The sequence below is a fragment of the Strigops habroptila genome, chromosome 13 (assembly GCF_004027225.2).
Source record: "Strigops habroptila isolate Jane chromosome 13, bStrHab1.2.pri, whole genome shotgun sequence".
NCBI classification, from domain to species: Eukaryota; Metazoa; Chordata; class Aves; order Psittaciformes; family Psittacidae; genus Strigops; species Strigops habroptila.
This window is the reverse complement of record NC_044289.2, coordinates 10,424,538-10,443,197: the sequence shown is the minus strand read 5'-3', so window position 1 is coordinate 10,443,197 and position 18,660 is coordinate 10,424,538. Positions and strand designations below refer to the sequence as shown.

At 38.3% G+C, this 18,660-nt stretch overlaps 1 protein-coding gene across 10 annotated transcripts in view; it reads right to left on the bottom strand.

Moving 5' to 3' along the window:
• Window positions 1–18,660, bottom strand: part of SULF2 (sulfatase 2) — a 150,783-nt gene that overhangs the window by 42,532 nt on the left and 89,591 nt on the right. For all 10 annotated transcript variants that reach the window (XM_030503287.1, XM_030503292.1, XM_030503285.1 and 7 more), the window contains one exon: window positions 13,124–13,363. In XM_030503287.1, the coding sequence (XP_030359147.1) occupies window positions 13,124–13,363 (240 nt within the window). The remainder of the gene's footprint in view (window positions 1–13,123; window positions 13,364–18,660) is intronic.

Below are 18,660 nucleotides of genomic sequence, written 5' to 3'. Positions count from 1 at the left end.
AAGCAGTGAAGTTACTAATAGGAGGCTGGCTCAGGAGAAATGATGACAAATGAGGACCATAAATACGATGGGATTTTAAACTGGTTGCATAGAAGAAATGAAGCAGCAGCGGTTTTGGCAGAACAAGTGCGGAATGAGTACAAGGGTTCTTGCAGAACGCAGGGCAGCATTTGAGCCATCCTCCCAGAAGAGCTCTGTGTATGCAAGCCTTGCTCTGTAAGCCCCAAGCATACAGACACAAATGGTTAAGGAAAATGAAAAGCATTAGATTTCTATGATAAGAACACAAACCCTCTAAAGTACACAATGTACCCAACGATGCTTTCACACCACTCCAGTTAAAAATTAAATGAAGGAACATATTTTTTTAGTATTAATTTATGTATCATCACTACGCAGTTACAGGATAAATTATACTGGAAGACTCCATTCGTCTAGCTAGTTTTTTTTAAAGCTTAAAGGCAAAATTTTGCTCTTGGGTCTGCACACTGCACTGCGATTCAACATCTGACTTTCCATGATCAGAGCTCCAATCTCAATTTTTGAATGGTCAGGCAATACAAGTTAGCATTGCCATAGTGACTAGCACAAAGATCTTTACACTTGTTCCACTTGTCAAAACAAATACTTTTAATCCAGAGGTACATAGTGTCTGCAGCATCTCATGCTGGCCATCTATCAGTGAACATCTGTGAATCTATAAGCATAACAGAGTATTTTAGATGAAACCTCACTTCATAATCTACCAAGATTTGAGCACAAAATTCACATTTCCCAGTTTCTTAATGATTTTTTCTTTCAAGCATGCAGCTTATAGTGCCTGATACTGCACCTTCTTGTACTTAAATAAATGCAAGGAGCAATAGTGTAGATAGAATAAGACAGGTTTTCAGCCAGTGTAAAAAGGGCCAGCCTCACTGAAGTCAATGGATTTACATCTATTTGTAGTAGGCTGAATATCTGTCCAAAAGATAGACACAGTGTGAAACAGTGAATGTTTGAGATCTTTTAAAGTGTTTGAAAGAGATAAGTGTTGACAAAATTAAAATCTACATCACAGAAGATGAGGAGGGCACATCTATTGGTACACAATAAATTCCTTAAAATTACACTGTGCTTTCAAAATATTTTGAAAAAGCAGATAAGGTGTTTTGCTATTTTACAGACGAGCCACTTACGAAACGGTTAAGTGACCGACAAGCATGCTGCTGAGAAGAGTTTGTTTCACTGTCCTAAACTACCTCATGAGATCTTCTTCAACCAAGCAAAGTAAACTGGCACCAATGAACAAAGCAAAATCTACTCCACTATGGATGAAAACTATCACATTACTCAGGAACTGTATTTATACATTAACAACTCTTCTAAAGAATGAAAGGCAACTTAAGCAGTTATGGGTATTAAACCAATACAGATGCACATTTTTTCTTGTCCTAGTAATAAAGTACACAGGACTGAAGCACTGGCCACTGTCTAAAGTAGCAGGGATGCACGAGGCTGTCCAAAGTCTTTTGTCCCCCATTCAACATATTACATCCAAACAGAGATATATTTGGCATTTCTGTTCACAGGAACCAATCTGTTCCTAAAACCTTTGGCTGAGCCAGCTAAAGAACTCAGGAAAGAGGCATTCTGTAAAGAATTACTTCATTGTTTTTCTGCAGAGGCAATAAAGTCTGGTGGAAGTTCCTTCCCGCACCTTTTGCATCCCCCCCATTGTACATTCAGGATGTCTTTATAACCTCGCATGGATGTTGAAGTGCTTTAAATAATTTTCTCTGCTGTTTCCAATCTTCCATTTCACATTTTTTCCCTTCCCCCTTCCTTCTCAGCCATTTAAAGGCTTGTTATTCACAAATTTTTAAATGTCACCCCTCTCAGTACAAAATATTGGTTACAATAAAGCTCTCGATGCTGGCGAAAGATCTTGATTTTGGATTGTAAAGGTTCTCTCACACACAGTTTTCCCCCTCAACAGATTAGTTCACCACCAGAGACAGCTGCTCACTAGCATACACACGCCTCTGGTACACCCAATTTCAAACCACTCCGAGATTTCATTAATAAACATTCACAGAGGCTGCTGTTCGATATGCGCCGCCATGTTCCTATCTCCAGTCTATGCAATGATCATTAAACAACATCCAAATGATTGTTTTTAATAAATGCATTAAGAATGTGATTTTCCTTTGCTTTCAACACTATACAATGTAGTTTCTCCTAAGACTACAGAAAACAGGATACGCAAGAATTGAGTCCTTTGTACACTGTTACCACTTCCGCGGGGGTTCATAACCTTCTAAGGTTCTTTGCTCAGAGTCTCACCCTTGGATGATAAGCACCTGGAAAATTCTTTGGTACAGAGTGGAATTTTTACAAGAGGTTTTCTTTTTTAAACTCTTCCTGTAAGGAAATAAAATTGCACACAAAAGAATTTTCCCTGTGCTACCAATTAATACAAAGGTCTGCTCTGAATATAACACAACCGTAGATATAACAAGGCCACAGCTCATTGCTTAAAAAGCAGATCTCGCATATTGTCAAATGGAGTGTAAAGCACAATCAGAATGGACATCAAGGCATCATTCACCAGCACTAGAAACGTTCAAGCCAGTTCTATAATCTATATCATTGTTGTGGTTTAACCCAAGCTAGAAACTATATTCCAGGACAATCATCTACCAGCCTCCACAAATTTGTTGGATTTTTTTTTCCTCCTTTTTTAAAACACAAAATATTTTCCTAAAACCTACCTAAAAGCACTACTAAAATGCATCTACAAAGGATATTCACAAAACCTGCATTAAATTGCAAACTAAGATAATTCAGGATGCATCAATAAAATGATGTGGGGGATCATTCGTTCCTCTATTCCATATGGACTGCCCAACTTCAGGAGTTGGACATAACAGATGTTTTTCACTTTGAAAACTACGAATGCAGTGGAACTCAGAGATTCACCAGTGTAAAGCTGCCAGATCAGATTTAGACACAGATTTTCGGTCTTTCATCGCTTCCTTGATTTGGCAGCTCTGATTCTGACCATAGCCATCTGACAGACTACTGGCCAAGATCACTTATCCATTCCTCTAATAACCTGTTTAACAGTATGATCATAGTGTTTATGTTCATTTTAAGTAAAGTAAGAAGGAAATCAAGAAAGGAATGTATGAGAGGGGTACTGGTAATAACTTTCTGACAGTGACATGTTACATTCTGTTGGGAAGCAGTGAAAGATAAAGCTCTTGCTACATGTAAAGCCAAGTCAGGCAGCGCACTAGAAAAATACACTCTGTGGAGCAACGCTAGCCTGGCTTCAAGGCTTCAACCTAAGAACCTTTTCACCTGTGGGGGGATTATCAAGAGGACAAAGCCAGCTCCTATGATGGTGCATGGTAGGAGGAGAAGAAAGAACCACCACAGACTGAAATAAGCCTGGATGTAACAAAAAGCTTTTTCACAAAGAGAAGAGTCGAAGAGTGAAACAGGTTGCTCAGAAACACTGTCCATTCCAATCCTTGGTGTTTTTTTATGACTAGACTGGATAAAGCTCTCAGCAACGCAGCCTGGGACAGGCTTTGAGCAGGCAGTGGCAAAGAGACCTCCTGAGGTCCCTTCCAACCTGAATTAGCCTGTGATCCCATGATGGGCTTGGTGACTTATGAGGTCCATCTTCACTTGAATATACATGATTCTTGGATTAGAGAATTTAGGAATATATTTATAAACATTCATGTTCTCATAATAAATCCTTAAGCTGAGAAAAAGTAAAATACAGCTTTTTGTTGCTCCCAGACAGTACAGTCAGTATTTACACCACACATCCCTCCTCCTGAGTCTTCATATCCTTCATGCTATGTAGATACATCCACCTATTAGCACCCCATTAAATCACACTTACCAACGAGACTGTGAAGTTAAACTCACCTTTTAAACTATTAACCCTCTACATTTAAAGAAGAATGTTGTGCATTAAGAACTTGAAATATGTATTTAAAGCAGTGTTTTTCTGACATATTTCAACAGCCAACTTTCCAGGTATTAACTTAGGTTTTGAGCTGCGAGTCTTAGTTGCTCATAGGGATTTGTCTACCCCTCTAACATCTTTTACTTCTGTATCTGATAGCAGTTGTTCCCAGATCCAAGTTGAACAATTAGCTACATTTGAGCAATCCCTTAGTTTTGGACTGGAGAAAGGGGAAAATTTCTGATCTTATTTCTGTGGTATACCTAACAAAAATTACTTTCAGTACTTTTTGTCCTGTAAGAGACAATCAGAGGAAAGCAGATGAGAAAGCACTCTCAGCATGGCTAAGCACGCATGTAACAAGCAGTAAGCCCAAAGGTCAACTCAGCTTTGTACTCGCATCATGGCCAAATATACCCAAACTGTACAATAGACCAAACCCAGTGAAATTAATGGATTTACAGCAGAAGTATGGGGGTTCTGAGATAAAATCCTATAATTTAATATTAAATTTGGTTCCATGGAAAACACTTTTCAGGAGAGATCAGTTCTTATCAGGTATCAAAGTAACTGACCAGATTTTCCAGAAATCAGTAACTCCTAAGCGCTGAAGTCACCTGAACAAAACAGTCCCAACTGGCACCTTTAGTGACAACTGAAAGTATGGCACTACTGCAGAGATTTGAAGATACAGCAGTAGTATTAATACCTCAGTAACTGCAATAAATCTAATGGGTTGCTCAAAACATACAGTGAGTTCCTGGATTTGAGAGTGTTTTAAAGGAGGAAAAGCAGGTTTAAGACCACATTTTGTTCTTAGTTCCACCAGTTCCAGAGTGCTAAGGAAAACTGGGCTCCAAGTACTTTTTAATTTCTTTTCCTTTTTACGTCTGCAGCAGTCCTTGAAATGACAAACACATTGAAACACTCGACCAGCAAGAGTAAGGAGAGAAGTACAGGTGTACACACACACACATTTTTAGTCTATTGCACATGATCGCCCAATTTTTCTCTAACCTATAATATAGTGATAGCACAAAATTTTCTTAAAGATCACGTAGTTCAGCCATCATCATAGGGACATAAAGAGTATTACTAAAGGCAAGAGGCTTTACATGCACAGCTCTTCTCTGTAACTGGAATAAAAATTATCATTACAATTCCTGAAGCATAATAGTTGTAAAAACCATGTTGTACAGTGACTGGTATCCACTGCAGTTAGAATAGCCTACAAGCTTTCTTGTTATGCCAGGGGACTAGTTTGATATCTAGTAGGACAAAGGCAAAGCACAGTAATCTTTATGACACCTTTGTTCCCTCTTCCCAAATTTGCATTGCACATTCCTCAGTTGTGGCCAAGGATCACTGCCAAGATCTATTTAATGAATCAGGGGAATTGGCTGAAAGGGAACAGATGAAGCCAAATAAAACAAAAGGGCTCAAACCAAATATTTTGAAATGGTCAACAAGGAATCAAAGTGAAGAATGCTGATGGGGAGCCAAGTCTTGCTTGTCCTTCTCAGGTGAGGAAATTCCCAGTAGAACTGGGGCCAAGCCGCCTTCATTAATGCCTATGGCACAGCTTACAAGAGATAAAACACAACTCGAACTGTAAGGCATAAATACCTTTCTGAACAGCCCTCTCATACACACCCTTTAAAAGTTAAAGGAATAAAATCTAGAAATATCTATCTTCCTATCACCAATCTTTATCACAATTCAGGACAAGATGAGTTAGTATATTAAAGCGATATCATTTCCTATGCCAGGCAGCACATGAGAAATCAGGACTGGCTGCATGGTTTAGGGCACTACTACAGAGCACAGCTCATTGTCACTAGTCAGCCTACTCATATGCCTTGGTGGCCAATCCTGCCCATTCAGATTTTCCACAAACCACTTCCCAAAATCAAAACCATGACACAACGAAGTATTTTACAAAAAATCTACCATGGGTATCACTCTCCCATTTTACAGTCACAGAAGAATCTTAACCTTTAGATTTATCCTCCTCTCATCACATCAACGTTTCCTCCTCCATACATAAAACCCCCAAACCTCCCTAACAGAAGATTGCCAGACCTTTTTTTTTTTTAATAACAGTCTAAGCGAAAGCTCATCTAGCTTAATGCTGAATCTTTACTGAAATACCAAAGTCTGCACCACGTTCCTTGGGCCAACTCCAAAAGAAAGTCATTTAGAGCCATTTTGTCTATAGGATTTGAAGAAAACCCAATTACCAAGTTTCAGGGAAGTACCGAGACATGCTGTGAAGAAGAAATATTTGCTGTATTTTAACAAGCTGGGTTTTTCCACATAGCAACAAACTTGGAGGAACACTACTGAAAGCATTAGTTCATAAATAAAAACAATAAAGTCTTACTGAATCCAACTAAGAGACAAATCCAAACCTGGTTCTATATAATCACAGAACTCCTTTCAAAAAGATATTTACCAAAAGACAAGAAATCTGGGTTCTGCAGAAGTTTATTGTCTGTACATTTACCTTTTACTTTTGAGAAAAAAAAAAAAAATACATGACGCTTCTTTTTTGAAATAACCAGTCACATTTTACAGTCCTGAAATGCATCTATCTCAAAAACATATATAGTCCTCCCATGCATAATATGTACATAAGGACAAGAAGTGCTACTATCTCTAACTTGGAAGATACTCATACTACCAAAACATACAAAAAGACATGAGGGTGCTCCAGTTCAAGGCAACTGGAATTCAACTTCCAGAAACTGGAATTAGAATCCATCTGCAAAGTCTATGCCATAGGCACTGGCAAGTCTTTGAAATCATCACTGTTCTCCTATGTACTTCATTAAAAGATGGCACACAGCTTATTGTTCTGTCTTTGAACTTCCACATCGCTAAGCTTTTCGAGTGCCCACTACATTGTACATCGCTGCTGTACAGGGCAAGTATCTAACCAATGGGTTATACACTATGTTCTGTGTGGGCCACGTAGAACACTCACGCCTTTGGGCATATAGAAAAGAGAACTTATGAAAACTGTACTCAATAGATGATATTACTAAATTAAATTAGATTATTTTGAAAGACCTCTGCAAAAAACAAACAAACAACCCACCCACCCCCAAAAAACCCCAACAAAACAAAAAAATCCCAAAACCCAACAACCCAGCATTCTAGAAAAGCAAAGAAAAAAGAATGCAAGAAGATAACAAAAGGACTTAAACTGCTAGCTGGATAAAACAAAAGATCTTAAATTGGATTGAGAAGGAAGGAATCTTCTAATTCCTGGCTGACAAGCTACCTAATATTGAACAAAAAATGGCACTGGAAAATGGAAAACTTAATAAGCCAATATGTTCCTTTACTTTGTTAAGTTCCGCCATCCTAAAAGATCTCCACTAATAAAGACTTTAAAAACATGTTCATCACATATGTGCAAGTATTTGGTTCAGCTTTTAGCTGTTCTGAATGCTATGAAATGATAATGCTATTGCTGAAGAAATATCAAGCTATGAATTACTTCTTGCTTGAAATGATAAATCAGTATGACAAAGCCATTACACTTCAAATGCTAGTATGGGCATCCTATCAGGAGAGTACATTACAGTAGGGGGAAAGAAAAGATGAGCTGCTTTGCACAACCTACAACATTTTATGTTGAAACAGCTAGATTTAGGGGAAGAAATAAGAGAGAGGGTAAGAAGGAAACAAAACATGACTGGATATAAGGGAGCCACAGACATTATCTGAACTCTGTAGTTGTGGATGCCTTGGTCTCAGGACTCCTGGGAAAGTTTTATTAGATTACAGGCTATCTTGTGGATTTTACTCAGTGAGTTACTCACAGAAGTGTGTATATTCCTCTCTTCAGGATAGTTAAAATGTGTGCATTAAGCAAAGCAAAGCTACATGCAGAGAACAAGTAATGAAACAGTAGCTGTATAGCCAAGTTTCACTTCTACAACGTCTGCATAATCCTCAAGAGACCACAGCTCTACTTAATGTGCTCTCATTTGAAGTTCTCATATATTATAATATGTTTAAAGTGAAATCACTGATGCTTAGAACTCAATTCATAGAAACAGAGGGAAAAAAAATACATGCATGCTTGACTTGAAACCAACTTATAGTTTAGAACTGATGTTAAAGCCGGGAGAAAAAGGAAGTCTTTAACACATACAAGGAAGGAAATCCAGAGCTGTCTTGTCTTTGAAAATGTCATTCTCCAGAATGTTTGCAGGATATTCCAGCTCAATAATTCACCACCATGGAACAAGCCCACCAGAAGCAGTAACATGGACAGAGTCAGTGGTTTTGGGCTATACATCAGGACTCTTCCTGTGTCCTTTCCAGCATAGAACCTTGGTTTCCTATTGCAGTAACAGCTCACAATACAGCCACTACGCCCAATCTTTCTTTCAGACCATTTTCAAGTCTAGTGGTCCCAAACTAACAGGTATAAATTGACAGATCTTGCTAAAATAATATTTCCATAGAAAGAGCAAAAGATCCAAGGAAACTCATTTACCTTCCAGATAAATAATTCAGAAACCTGATAACCAGTTTTGAAAAGTCACCTAGATGTCTTGCAGACGAGTATAACAACACTTCTGTTCCTGATCTTGCAAATCACTTCTAAAACTAAGTCTGACTCATAAATCACTTGGTTATTATTTTTTAAAATGGCTTTCAGTTCTTCATCAGCTGCAAATGCTGTTTGTCATGCATAGAGGATGTTACTCTGACCTGGATAATCAGTTTTCTTTATACACATGTACCATGACAGTGAAGCACAGCAAGGCAGAGTGGGCACTGGACTGTGAATCACAACCTGCATCTCTTCATGTTGCTCTTCACCCGCATGTGACCCTGTAGAAAGCACTTCACTATTCTGTCTCTACTTCTGTCTACCCTTAGACTCTTTAGGTCACCAGTGATTTCCTACCAAGCAGTTATACACAGAGATCAACTTCAGTCAAGTTTTTAAGTATTTCTGTAATAAAAACCAGCAACCACCAACTATTGTGGAGAGAGCAAATGCTGCAGGAGGGAACTGATAATCTAAGAGTTTTTCTCCTGGCATGTATCTAGATATTAAAATCTAGTCACATATTTTTCAGGTTCATTCCTCCTTCAATAAACATTTGGCAATAGCCTTTCTCCTCTTTCTTACAATTTAATGGTAAAATCACTTTAAAATGTCAAAGGCTGAGACAGTGAAGTGGAAAAATAATTATTTGAATGCAGTCAGCCACTGTATCTTCTTAGTCTAATATTAATGGGAGGAAATGGAAGATTGTTGCTGAATTTTAATGAATTCATTAGTTAATTATTGTAAAGCCCTATGAAAGTGCTAAGAATGATTGTTACTTTTATTCCCAAGAAATTTTTTACAGTGGCAGAGATGAACCTCCCACAATGACTTTTCTCTAGGTTCAAAATACATGACTGATGCAAAAAAAGCATTTATTAATTCTTTGCACACTTCAAGTATGGACTTACCATCAGAGTGAGATACTGACATATTACCCTACAAGTAGCCGCTTTTTCCTTTGCTAATGGGTTTATTTAAGTGAATAGGGTTAGCTGTACTATAGGGCACTGCTCAACAGGAACAAGGCTGGTAAGTTCACCAAAACATATACTGCATTTGCTGCATACTCAGCCACATTATTAAGCATGAACATAAATTAACAGAACTCTCTCAGAAGATTCAGTGAAGCAAGAGTGTCCTTCTGCCAGGCTGAATTTGGCCCACCATCCCTAATTCTGTTGAATTTAATAAGATAAACATGTTTTTTCATTTCCTGACTGCAGATAAGGCTGACAAAATATTCTGGAATCAGTCACCAATTTTAAGACCTAATCATTCAGCCAGCCAGGCAAATGAAAAAGAGAAGCTTTTCTCATTAAGTAATGTCTAAGGGAAAGTTTAAATCTGTATTCCAATAAAACATCTTGGTATTTGCTGCAGGTCATGCAACAATGCATCGTGCATTTTAAAAGCTGTCTCATAGAAAGAGATGGGTATGTTTATGGAAAACCGAACTTTTTTTCTGTAAATGTTTACACAAGAGCCTTTGGCAGAGAAATTCCCTGTCATTCAGAAATGTCTGTCACAGGATCTCTTTATTTCTTTCCATTCTAATCATGTCCTGCTCCAAGCTAAAGTACTAGCATCCATTAATTTAAGTTAGTGTTGATTCAGATGTTACTTACACTGACTTTTTCTAAAGATTAATTCATCAGTTGACTTGGTTTGTTTACATAAATTGTCCTTCTTGCCTAATTTCCCACAATATGTAATACGACAATGATGTGAGAAGCTCTTCAAAATCGGACCGACTGCTTTAATATACTGAGATTGGGAACGTGCTGTCTGTACGCAGCAGCTGCGTGATAAGGACACAGCTTCCAGTCACCGTTCTGGCATTTTTTAAACTCTGAGATAGGTTAATGTTTGTAATACCTACTGCCTCAGTGGCTTCCACTGTAGAAGGAAAACCCATCCTTTGCCTTGTCATGCTATTTATTTTAACTGATCCACATGAAGTGAGCCCTATGTATGATGGTCAAAACCCTGGCTGATAAAGGCAAAGACAGAACTTCTCTCGAGCTCAGCCTCTTCCTTCTATCTCTACTTTGCCAAGTCTGGTGCCTAACAAAGTTGGTCAAACTTTTTAAAGTGCCAAATTTGAAAAATATAAAACCAGCAACCAAGGCTGAAACTGAAAAGCAATTACAAGTCAGTCACACCTTTTCCATCTCCTCTCATATTTTTCACTTGCAACAGAAGAGAAACCTGCCCCACACTGCTCCCTCCTGCCTGCCTACCACTGGCACACTCCCCAGAGGCGTCAAGAGCAGCACAAGTCTGTAGAGATCCAACCTGCAGATGCCACAGGGAAACACTACAATGCAGAAAGAACAGTCCCAAGCAGAATCACCTTTTGTAAGAGAACACCACACAGGGAGATCACAAGGCCTAGAGCAGAGCACAAGGAGATGTGAAACCAGCGGCAAGAAAGAAAAACAGAGGGAAGGTTAAGTGCAGTAGAAAAGTACAACTTCTTCCTTCAAGTTTAAACAAAAGAGAAAAGAGAGACACATGGGGAGAAGGCCTGGCTTCTGAGTTTAGAAAAAAAACCAAACTCCCTTCCAAAATAATAGCTTTCTCACCCCAAGGTTGTGAACTTAAATATAAAAGCATGCCTCAAAAGGCTTTTATTCCTCATGGCTCTGGACCTCTTTTTCTTCTCCTCCTTCAAAAAAAAAAAAAAAAAAAAAAAAAGAAAAAAAAAGAAAGCAGGGGAGGAATCAAGAAGTTAAACTGTCTGTTTGCAGCACAAACCATGGAACTCAATAATAATAATAATAATAATAAAAAATTACAAATGAACTCCTATGCTTTCCAGATCTTCCTTTGTTCACTGCAGTCATGTTCAAAGAGGTCTCCCCATTTGAGAGAAACTATATTCATCATCTCCCAAATGCTCTCCTCAGTAAGCTACTTTTGAAACCTGAGACACTGAGTGAACAAGGTTCTAAAGTTCAATTTCCTGCTGTTTCTGAAGCAGGCAAATCTGATCAGATCTTTGAGGAAGAAAAAAAAAAAAAAAAAAGAAAAAAGGTAAACCAATACCTTCTTACTGCTTCATAGAGGATAACTCAAGACTTTAACTGTAGATCAGAAATGAACACCCGCCTCCAATGACAGAAATTTCCATTTAAATTTTTATAATAACATATCACATCTAACTACATGAATGAGGATCTCATTTACATCTGAAGATTGCTTTGTACTTGTAAAAGTACTATTACATGTATTCCAATAAATTTAGTTTGCAAATTAAGAGAGAAAAAATTAAGACTGAAAGTATAATACAGATTCACTAAGATCTTAGGTCTAAATTTCAGCATTAAGTTAATGTAAGAATTTAAGACATATGAATACCAAGACACTTGCAATAGATACGTGCATTAGTAGAAATAGCAGGTGCTTGAAATATAGACACTAAATGTAAAAATTATTACAATAAACAAACATCAGTAAATGCAGAGCAAACAATCTGTGAAGAATAAGCCATTAACCTTGGTGTGGTATTCATATGATCACTGGTATCAGTGCCAGGAATGATAAATGGAGGGAAACAGCAACCAATTAATAAGGTATGTGCACTTCCCCCTATTTATTTCTTTCTAGATTAATTCATGTCTTTATTTTAGACAAACAAAACAAGGAAATTACCTACTTAAGGCCAAGACTTTGCAGCAATAACATAAAACTCATGTGAATAGTTAGAAAGAAAATAATGATGTTGTTACAGTTATTATTCAAGATTTTTAGTAGTTTCTGGAAACTTCAAATAGTAGATATACAAAAAAACCCCATATACTACCAAACACAACTATACTACAATACTGTGGTGTATATACTATAAATAACTCAACTAGAACCAGGTTTATGCCTGTTTCTCAACAGGAAAAAAAGGCATTAGCAAGAATAGTGACAAAACCACTGTAATGGGCAAGGACCCAAATCTCATCTCTGGAGAATGCATGAACAAAATAGGTGTGAAACACACTATATATTTTCTGAAATCAGGACATTTGTTCCTAAGGAGCACTGCATGCAAAGGGGATCATTTGTTTCTCAGGCATACATTTGATCTTGCCCATTATTCCTCAGTCATTATTTATCCTCAACACTTTTCTGGGAACAGATTGTCTAGAGAAGCCAATCCAGCTGACAGGTCGGCCTCAAAGCCCAGAAGGAACAAGCCCTTCTCTTGTATTCTTAGTTTGACTAATATATCCGGTTTATGACAAATTCAAATCACTAATTTCTTTCCATAGTATCTTTCTTGTCTGCTCTGTGCACTTCAGGTAATTGCAGGGCATATTATCTTTGGTTTGAGCATGCACATTATTTTATCCTTCCCAGCTTCAGGAAAATCTTTGGGTTTGTGTTTTGGCTTTTTTTGTTTGTTTGTTTCCATTTTAATTTCCTCAAGTAAAAGTACAAGGAAGCTAAACCTACACGCAAGACTGCAGCTTTGGCACGCTGCACTGCTGCAGTCCATTAGGAGGGCAAATTAAAATACTACACACATTAGCCTCTGTACTAATTAGTCTGAGGAAGCTTTCAGATGGACCCAGCCTTGATCTTACCTGTCCTGTATCCTGTGTTGTTGAGGTACACTGCAAATGTACGTATTTCATGCTGAGCCTGCCAGGATGGAGAAGAACAGTTCTCATTGTTAGTGTAAGTGTTGTGGTTGTGGACGTACTTCCCCGTAAGAATAGAGGAGCGAGATGGGCAGCACATGGGTGTTGTGACGAAGGCATTGATGAAATGAGCACCTCCGTGTTCCATGATCCGCCTTGTTTTATTCATCACTTGCATAGAACCTGGAACAACAAACCATCTCAGAATGATTTTCTTATTTCAGGCACAGGAACTAACTAAGAGATCACATGTTACAGAGACCAGGACGAAGCACATGTAGTAAGGGCACTGTAACCTCATAGCAAACCCAAATCCAAAAAGATCGTCCCTCCCGTAGAGAAGTTCTCTTCTTGTTTTAAGAAGGGCCAAATACTGAAGTCCTAACTTAAGATTTGACTCAAACCTGTTGACATAGATAAAAATGCTTCTTTAATTTCTCTCGCTCTCTCTAAGCTCAAGATTTACCACAATAACTTTCTGCATTATCTATGCAATTTTTTTGAAGTCATTAATACTGTTCCAGTAGCTGTAAGCAAGAACCAGCAGGAATTAGGCTGAGACAATGTGGCCTGAGGGTAAAATTCACTTTGTGCAGCAACCCTGACCAAAGTTTGCATACTCAAGCATTATTCAAGCCTTGGTTTCAGAAGATACCTGATGCACTGCCTTTTGTGCTAATTTTCTGCAAAAGGCTGAGGATTGTAATCACAGAACCATTGAGGTTGGAAGATTATTTATCCAACACTCTGCTCAAGCAGGGTCTGAGTTGTTCTCTAAATAAAATGTTCTTTTCCCTAATGTGAGGTATTAGCAGGTATTGATTTCTGCAACTTTCACTGAACCAAAGTAAACTCCTCATAATAATTTCCACAACAGCCCACTGAGCTCTATCTATCCACTTGATCCATTTTGATAACTGTGTTACCTAAAACTCTCCAAGTTTTCTTAGGCTTGGTTCTGCAGAATCGTATTTTTACATGACAGCCTGGGACAGATAACACCCTGCAGTTTATAATCATCATCTAAAAACAAGCAAGCGAGTTTAACTGGCGGGGACTTGGATGAATTGGGGCAATGAGAGTAAAAGTCTTTTTGCCAACAATTACTAAAAGCCATACCGCTGCCAAATTGTTGTTCTGTTTCCTATTTAAGGCAAGGCTTTGGACAAAGACTTATCTTTACTATAGACATCCACCTAGCTAAATCTGGATCCATATAAGAGTTCTTCCTACATTCAGGAACACCAAGGATCAGAAGAAAAACAGACATTTAGTTTCCCTCACCTATCAGTGCCTGACTGTTAAAACTGCATCAGAGTGAGTTATACTTGATCTGCAAAGAATTTCCAAAGAACTTGTAACGGTACTTGTCCTCAGCATGACCTTGAAAAGGAGAGTAAACCTTTCCATCATCAACCCTCCCTTCATGTTATGAGCAGGGCAAGTCAATAGACAATATGAAGATGAAGGTATGGGTTCAAGCTGGAGCAGGGTTGGGGCTAATTTACCCAAGGCTGATTTCGATTAACAGTTCAGCTTTAATCAACGCATCCTGCCACCATCTGGCATAAACTGTATGTTGTTTCTATCAATAACGGGTTTAGGTTTCTTCTAAGCTCTTTAGATAGAGATTTCATTATGAAATTGCAACCGTAAGTAGGCTTGATACAGGCCACATTGGGTATAACCCAGGCCATACTGGATATAACCAGGAGTCAAAACCTAAAGGGAAAATAGTCATAAGCCACATACAAAATCTGACTCTCTGGCACCATGAAGGAAAGCCGATTCCTACTATAGGTCATGTCACCTAAAAATTGCCACAGTATTAGTTCCCTTGAGGTAATTCTTTTCCTCAGGTCAGAGCCCATCTCTGTCCTACCACTTTTTGACAAGAACCAAGGCAGGTTACTGCACTCCCCCTTCAGAACTTGCTAAACTTCATATATCAAAAAGAAGTTTCTGAAGAAAGCAGGATTTTTTGTTTCCGTAACTGTGGGAGAAGTGTTAGTGCTCAACGGCACTAACACTACAGTTAATTGTAACAGGCAATTATACATTATGCGAGCCTGAAAACTGTAGATATTTCCTCTGCATAGTCTTATGAGCTAGCCCAAGCATAAACAGGCAGACCATAAGAATGTTTTGTCATCCCAATATTAAAATACAATTTAACAACCCCTTTAAATGACAGAGGCATCTGTGCATAAATAACAGTACATGTTAAGACTCCCCTTGGGGACAGTAACCTCCTTTAATAAAACTGCTGTAATGACAAGGCCCTATATATCAACAGTCTTTAATACAAAAACCTATGATCTAATCTGCTTCCCCAGCTTGAGAACTAACATAGAGTGACAGATCAGTGGAAGGTAAAAATCCAGCATACTCTTTTGCACAGTCTTAAATAGGCCAGCTTTAAATATTTTACACAGCATTAAACCAGCCAACCAAAACTTATTTTCTTCAGCTTGCCTCTGATACAAACACAGAATTGTGAGGAAAAGTAGAAAATCATCTCTCTATGGCAGAAGATTAGTTATGTGTTAATCACCAACTGGAACCTCATCAAATCACCTTTGGAGATGGAAAACCTTTTGGGGTTTCATTAGTGGATGTTCCAAGAGAAGTCATGCTTTAAAGTGTCAATATTTAATTCAGAAAATGTTCTGTTACCTAAAACCACTGATGATATATAAAAATTATTTAGTAGTTACATGCAAAATTTCTAAGCCATTTTAAAAAAATATCCATTGGACTACTGTGAAAATATGAAAGTTTAATCAATTCGGTGCATTCAAGCTGCTCACTTAAAGTGAGACAAAACCAAGGTGGAAATCCCACTTGACACTTGTGTGGTATCCATATCTTTGCTCAGTGTCTTTACACTTCGCTTTAGGGATAAAGCTGATATTTTTACTAATATTAATGGAGAAAATATACCAGTTGTCCATGAAAAAATACTAACTTTCCCACTAGTTGTGTTTGCTGTCAGAAGTCATAATTTACATAAGTCTTAGGGAACTCCAGCTGTTGAAGAACTTGTATTAAGTCCCAAGTGACTTCGTCTACTCTGAAGCACAATTTAAGAAGTGGTATCCATACACAGATAAGGTTAACTGAACCCCAGAATGTTAATTAACTGTCCCCTAAAGCCTTCTATTTTTTATCCTGTTTGAATCTCATTAGACAGCCTTTTCACATCTGCATTTCCTTTTTTTTATTCTCCTCATATTTAATTCTAACCAAGCTCTAAGGCCTTAATCTCTGTATATGATAACTAAGAAAAATTATCTTCCATGCTACCTCTCACTCAGATTTTCTAACGTGGCTGAAATACTTTCCAAATAATCAGATCTTTCTCCAGCTATGAGATAATGAAATAAGCTGGTTTGTTAAACCACAGCAACAAGGTAGGCAAACCTAATTAAACTGGAGATGCTGAGTCCATCACACAGGGGACATCAGCATTATACTAACTTAGCATTAAATGGCTCTAATGGGGGAAAGAAAAGTCTTTGTTTTTAATTAATTCTTTCTCCTCATCAGTATATTCCTCTTCTTTATATTCTGCTTGCCAATACAACCCCTTCGATTAGGCAGTCAACTGAGTGTGTGTTTCAGGAGTTCTCTGTGTTCTCGTTTATCTCCTCCCATTTGTATACATTACAATTTACACTCGTTCTCCTTTGACCTGGAAATTCTGCATCCTTTTCATTAGCCTCTCATAAATCTTTCCCTTTCTTCAATACAAGGCTGAGGTTTGGTCTCCCAAGTAAAACCTGTGATTAACAGTAGTGCGAATTCAAAAAAGTAATAATAAAAAGTTGTACTCCTTTCCCGAAAGACATTCTGATAAACTCCACCCGCTATTGGTACATTATTAAATATATCTTAAATTGAATAGAGGAAAGGCTGTTAAGAGCACTTGAGATTGTGTTGGCTTCCCTTTTGCCTCAAAGTCAGTCACACAAGAACAATGAAAGCTAGAACACCCATCAGTTACAGAATATTTTTAGAAGCAGATGAAATCTTCGTTATGCGCAGCTTTCTTTGCAACACTTTCACAGCTTCCAAGTTTTCCTTAGCTTTTGTTCATTATTCACATCTTATTTCCATCTTTCTCAAGTGCATTAACCACAATCCCCACAAATGGCAATTATGATTAACTTGGACAGCTCACCAGACAAGAGACAAGAATAAAAATTAATTCAAATAAATATTGGGTCTCCCAGAGCCATTAGTGGCAAAGGACAAATATCAAATCTCAGCTTCATCAAATGGATTTTCCTTAGTTAGATCCTAATTTGTGTGGACACATGCCCATTATGCTTGAAATTGGAAAGCATCAGATTATCAGAGAAGAGAAATATACTGCCCAAAGGACTTAGACAATTGCATCAGAAACAAGCAGGCCAGCATAAAATGGAAGATGATAAATTTTTTAGGACCACCTTCTGAGCCTGCAAGATAATGCAGTTAAGTTCTTTGGGATATGCATTATTGAAGCTGCTTTCTTTGCGATCCAAATAACCATTAGAAAAGTGATGATGACAACAACAAATAATTTTCTGACCCTACTAATTTCAATTACATTTGTATTTGGTGGTGTTACTACCATAGCAGGCTTCCTCACCACCTTTGAGAAGAACATGACATCTGTGACACCGCAGACATGCAGCAATACTGATAAAAAGAAAGCATCTGCAGGAATACTGCCACGTTGCTGCAATTAACTTCTCAACTAGATGAGCAACTGTGTAAGTTATACAAATTGATTAATTTTACTATTGTGTTCTGTTTCTTTTGTGAGGTCCGTTTTCCAATTTTTCCCAACTGTCAAAAAACCCCCAAAAGACCACACATACACAAGCTCTCATCTTTCAGATGCTCTCATCTTTCAAGTGCTTGGAGAGATGTAGAGATGTTCCAGCTGCCCCAGCCATTGAGTCGGCTTCATTTGGAGCTCGGCTAAGGTGCCTCTATACAAACGCCCGTAGTATGGGGAACAAGCAAGAGGAATTAGAGATGTGTGCAAGGTTACGGGAATATGATGTCATTGGTATCACAGAAACATGGTGGGATGGCTCCTATGACTGGAATGTCGGAATGGAAGGTTACAGGCTGTTTAGAAAAGACAGGCCAGGCAGACGGGGAGGGGGCGTTGCTATCTATGTCAGTGATAGGCTAGAGAGTATGGAACTCTGTCTGGGGATGGGTGATGAGGTAACAGAGTGTTTGTGGGTCAGGATCAAAGGGAAAACAGCAACGGGGAACATTACGGTGGGGATCTGTTACAGGCCGCCTGATCAAGAGGACTCTGTGGATGAAGCGCTCTACAGACAGATAGGAGCAGCCTCACGCTCGCAGGCCCTGGTCCTCATGGGGGACTTCAACCATCCTGACATCTGTTGGAGGGACGGTACGGCCCGGCACAAGCAATCCAGGAGGTTCCTTAATTGTGTGGAAGACAACTTCCT